Source organism: Populus euphratica, unplaced genomic scaffold (genome assembly GCF_000495115.2).
Source record: "Populus euphratica unplaced genomic scaffold, PopEup_1.0 scaffold2399.1, whole genome shotgun sequence".
NCBI classification, from domain to species: domain Eukaryota; kingdom Viridiplantae; phylum Streptophyta; class Magnoliopsida; order Malpighiales; family Salicaceae; genus Populus; species Populus euphratica.
In genome coordinates, this window is record NW_011502225.1 from 19,341 (window position 1) to 23,894 (window position 4,554).

Consider the following 4,554-nt stretch of genomic DNA (forward strand, 5'->3'; position numbering starts at 1 on the left):
CGCCTGTCCCCCCTGCGGTGTCTAACCTGTTCACTGAGGCTTGTAGGATGTCCAGTGGACCGTGGGATTAGTCGTGATGCGCGTAAACTGGTCCGGACACCCACATAAATAAATAAATAAAAAAGTTAAGCACATAAACCCATCTTGTGCATGAAAATACCATAAATTATTTATATCTCATCCCTCTATTTACATCATATCAACAACATATATTACATGATTAAAATTAAATTAAACATTTAAAACAAATGTTGCGGTTTCCATTAATAAAATTAAATTTATATCTCATCCCTTTATTTTATTTTTATTATTTTATTTTGAAATCGAGTTTATTTCTGTTACTCAATAAAGTTTTTGTCTAGGGTTTACATCTTCAATCCTTTTTCCATTCCATACTTATTCAGACTCCTTCACATTATCATTTACTTAATTCCTGTTAATTTTATTTTTTATTTTCAAAACTTCTAAGTTTCCAAGGGATCACAATTGGAACATTTTAAAAAATTTATGATCGATTCTCAGCATATCACGATCCAACAAGCTAGTCTTTGTCTGTATAAACAACCTTATAAAATGCTTAACGGTCTTATTAAATTAGCTTCCCCGATTATTGAAGTTTGTCTCTCTATCATTTTCAAAAATCTCCTATAGATAAGAAAAATCCTAAACAAAGAAATCTTGTGGGAGCGTCTCACCCTGTGTGAATAATTTGTCAAAAATTACAGTAAAATTTCTTCAGGTGGTAATTCGAAAGGGCGACCAGCGGCAACAATACTTGTCTAACAAAAATGGAGGTAGTCATGAGAAACGTATAACTTCCTTGTATTGAACTGTTCTGATGTTGTAACAGCTTCATGAAGAGCTTTAACATCATGATTAGCCATTCAAAGATGGGAACAGAGATTGCCACAACATATCCAGTTGAAGCTTGGGTTAATATCTATGGATTGCCATCGACTTGCAAGAAAGGGTGCATCAGTGACAAATGATGCAGATAATATTGAAAAAACCAAACTGATATGCATCTCCTAACAACATGGGATATAGACTCTGAGTAATTTATAAAAATGACAGAATGTGCTGTCTTGACTTTTTGGAGAGAAAAAAACCCATTAAATCACCAGAATGTATTATGGTTCCCATCTCCATTGACTGACCAATCTCCACATCTGGCTGTTTCATTCTGTGTTCTTTTGCGATGTCAGTTTCCATCATTGTGGCTCCATTAGTGACGACAAATTTCTAGTTGAAATCCACATGTTCAGGGAAGCTCAAACACATTGGCATCCAGATGCCAAAAAGATCTTAGGCTGTATACTTTACAGTTTGGGCTTGTCTTCTTGTTGACGAGGAAATAGAGATCAAAGAGCATCAGAAGACATGATATCATCCACAAGAAGCAGAAGCAACAGTTGCATGCCATGCGTACTGTATAACCTTAGCTCTGAGAATGATTTGCATAAAAGTCAAAGATCTTCGAGCCTTAGGAGGCATAATCCCATGCAAGGCTTGTTAAACTTCAGTTATGCTCTGGCATCCTGTTATCTGCTGCAGAAGCCTCTAGCGCATCCTTTCAGAAATTCAGGGCAAAATGGGGAGCTCCACCCTCTTGAAGGAAAAGAAGCTGACACGCCCATGATCTACATGACATAACTTCAAAGGAATCCCACCACATTGTCTCTCAAGAACTTCACTTTTTGCATTGGCTGGTGGACTTCCCCTGCAAGGTAAGGCAAGTTAAACAGTACTATACAGATTAAAATGAGAAATAGATTGGCTTTAAAATGGAAACAAACTAATGAGATGAGACGCATTAGGGCTTGATATGTGATGATCCTGGAATTCCTCTCATTAGCATCCAGATTGCAACATATATTTGAAGGACTTAGTCAGCTTTTTTCTTTTTAAAAGTCATCACTTATCATCAGTATGCAACTTGTGCAAATGACAATGGACTTCTTGGATCTCATAAATTACAGACTTCAGAGGGAAACTGTGTTTATTTGCAACTAAACAAATTTCCAGCAACAAAAAAATTTCTAGCATGGCAGCTAACAGCCAGCACAGCAACCCATGGACACAACTCTTATGAAGTTATTCACTAAAGTAAGAAAAAGCCTAAATGATTTCCAAGGGTTCTTTTACATGAAAATAAAAGATGGAAGATACGATGAGCACAAACAGACTGACAGGATTTTCCTTAAAATGCAGTAATATGAGAGAAGGACAAAAAAAAAAAGTGATCAAAGAAATTCAACAATCAATCACCTCTAAGGAAAAGGGTTTCAAATTATGCAGGTTTTACTATCATGCTTACCTAACTAAGCATAGCAGAAAGGCTGGATCACCGGGTGAAGACTTTCTAAACTTGCTATTTGGAAGATAAACGTCAAAATTTAGCCTCAGCTCATCAACTTGCAAATTACTGAGCATCTGCACAGCGCAAGTAATGCTGTTCTCTTCAACACCTTCAACCCTGTTGTTTTGAATAGTCCCTTGAGAAGAACAAGGTTTGCTGTTATTCTCAACACCCTTCATACTCCAAGGAACACCATGACGCCCAACAACATAACCAAGAGACTTCAAGTGTTTATATACCTCAAAAAGCTCCCAGCTGCACCCATTCGTTTCTTCAGAAATCTTCTTGTATATGTCTTTCAATGCAAGACACTCATCATTGTCATCCATAACAAGCAATGCCCCAATTTCGGCCAAAAACCTATAACAGAAAAGGTTATTCACCAATAAGATAATCTAAGAAAACTAAGACAATTACTGAATTCATGTGTTTTTGTCCTTCCAAACCATACTTATAAACATACAACTTGTTTTGTTTCGTTGACTGTTGCAAAAAAAGAACTAAACTTTCAAGCCTTCACTTATCACATCCATCTATCTATAAAATAATCCCTAAGAGAACAGTCTTTACCAAAGATTCTTCCTTGGAATCACTTCTAAAAAAACTCAACCATTGAATTATTGATTTCAACCGGAAACTCCCACAAATCCTGCAGTTTTAATTTTTCAGGTACTGATTTTCAGTAAAATTAGCCATTTTCATCTTAAAATTAAGCTTAAAGGGTGTGCCTAACCAGGTTTTAAAAGCAATAATATTTACAGTCAAATGGATTATACCCACTATATGACTATAAGAGGCACGAATAAAACTTCAAAGATACTTTTTTTCCCATTCTTTAATCACTTACAATGTCTCCTCAATCAAGCAAAATGTCTTGCCATTACGAACAATCCCAGTAGCAATCCACATTTTCCCCTTCTTTTCAATAACTTCAGCCATTCCCATCTCAACATTCCATTTAGCCTTGGAAACATCACTCCTAGTAAAAAAAAAAATCAATCTTTAGAACTTTAAAACAAAAACTCACTTCATTAAACTGCATAAACAATCAAGTTTTTAAATTTTTGTTAACAAAATCAGATTTTTTGTAGGTGCTGGTATCTTGCCTGAATTGCAGTTTGGATAGACAAGCAGACGTGGAGTAAAAGTCTTCATCGTTGATTTGGTCAGTATCGGTGACTTCTCCTGAAGATGATTTCCAATCATCCTCCGCATCCATGGCTATGTTCTTGTGTGGCGGCGGCGCTACGCGGTATATTTTTTCTTTGTGGTGGAAGTAAGAAAATGTCAGCGTTTCAACAGGGCCTTCTGTCTCTTATCTGACTATCGTGGCCAGTTATGCCTTTTTATTTTTTATTCAAATAATTATTTTTTATATATATCAGAGGTTAATTCTCAGAACTTTCAAAAATGTTTTCCATTGTTTTTTTTTTTAGGAAACTTCATATGACCTTTGCTACTAATCCACTCATTAAAAAAAAAGAAAATTATTTCTTTTAAAAGAAGAATGCCATTTTTTTTTATTACAAATGATAAAAGATAATAATTATATTGCATTCGTTTACTAATTTAAAATAAAAAACCAAGATAACAAAGATAATAAAAATATTTTTACCTATACCTTCTATTTTAAAATAATAAAAATTCATTTAGAGACGGTCTAAGAAAAAATGTTTATTTCATGGTTTTATTTTCATCACTTTAATCAAATATATTTTTAATATATAATAATGTTGCTGATAACTAAAATAATTGAATTATTATTAGATGAACTTGGTAGCATTACAATTTTATTTATTTATTTTTCGAGTTAAGAGAAAGACAATATGATTAACACCCCCCCACCCCTCTATATATAATACCGAAGAGAGTATATTCTATATTCTTTTTTTTGTTCCATGATAAAATAATATTTTTAAATTAATTATTATATATTAAGATTAAATCCATCTTTTCTGAAAAACAAATAATACATGCTAAAGTTATAATATTTATAAAATATTATCTCTTTCAATAAAAATTCAAATAACTTATAATATTTAAATTGATATCACATATTTACCCACATGACACACTCCGCTAACCAGTAATATATTTTTTTTATAACAATTTTTTTTACAAATACAACAATCTATAAAATAATCACATATCCACCATAAAAGCTATTAAATCAATCTTGACCTGTAACTTAGTTA

General features: G+C 33.3%; 1 protein-coding gene across 3 annotated transcripts; it reads right to left on the minus strand.

The window, feature by feature from the left end:
- Window positions 1–801: 801 nt before the first annotated feature.
- Window positions 802–3,685, minus strand: LOC105118975 (tRNA-splicing endonuclease subunit Sen54-like). Of its 3 annotated transcripts, none has more exons than XM_011017040.1 (4): window positions 3,466–3,684; window positions 3,207–3,338; window positions 2,318–2,719; window positions 802–1,720 (listed from the first exon to the last, which is right to left on the minus strand). In XM_011017040.1, the coding sequence occupies exons 1-4, from the start codon at window positions 3,576–3,578 to the stop codon at window positions 1,582–1,584; spliced, it is 786 nt and encodes a 261-aa protein (XP_011015342.1). In that variant the 5' UTR covers window positions 3,579–3,684; the 3' UTR covers window positions 802–1,581. The 3 variants fall into 3 exon arrangements, with proteins under 3 accessions (XP_011015342.1, XP_011015344.1, XP_011015343.1); XM_011017041.1 differs by having other exon boundaries at window positions 1,631–1,747; window positions 3,466–3,685; XM_011017042.1 differs by lacking the exon at window positions 3,207–3,338 and having other exon boundaries at window positions 3,466–3,685.
- Between the last annotated feature and the right edge of the window lie 869 nt (window positions 3,686–4,554).

What these genes read in the sequence shown, in the direction of transcription:
- LOC105118975 (XM_011017040.1), bottom strand. Translation starts at nt 3,578, where the DNA reads ATGGATGCGGAGGATGATTGGAAATCATCTTCAGGAGAAGTCACCGAT. An exon ending in TGCTTGATTGAGGAGACATT is followed by an intron (nt 2,720 to 3,206) that starts GTAAGTGATTAA and finishes TTTCTGTTATAG; the next exon opens with GTTTTTGGCCGAAATTGGGG. An exon ending in TTTCTGCTATGCTTAGTTAG is followed by an intron (nt 1,721 to 2,317) that starts GTAAGCATGATA and finishes CTTACCTTGCAG; the next exon opens with GGGAAGTCCACCAGCCAATG.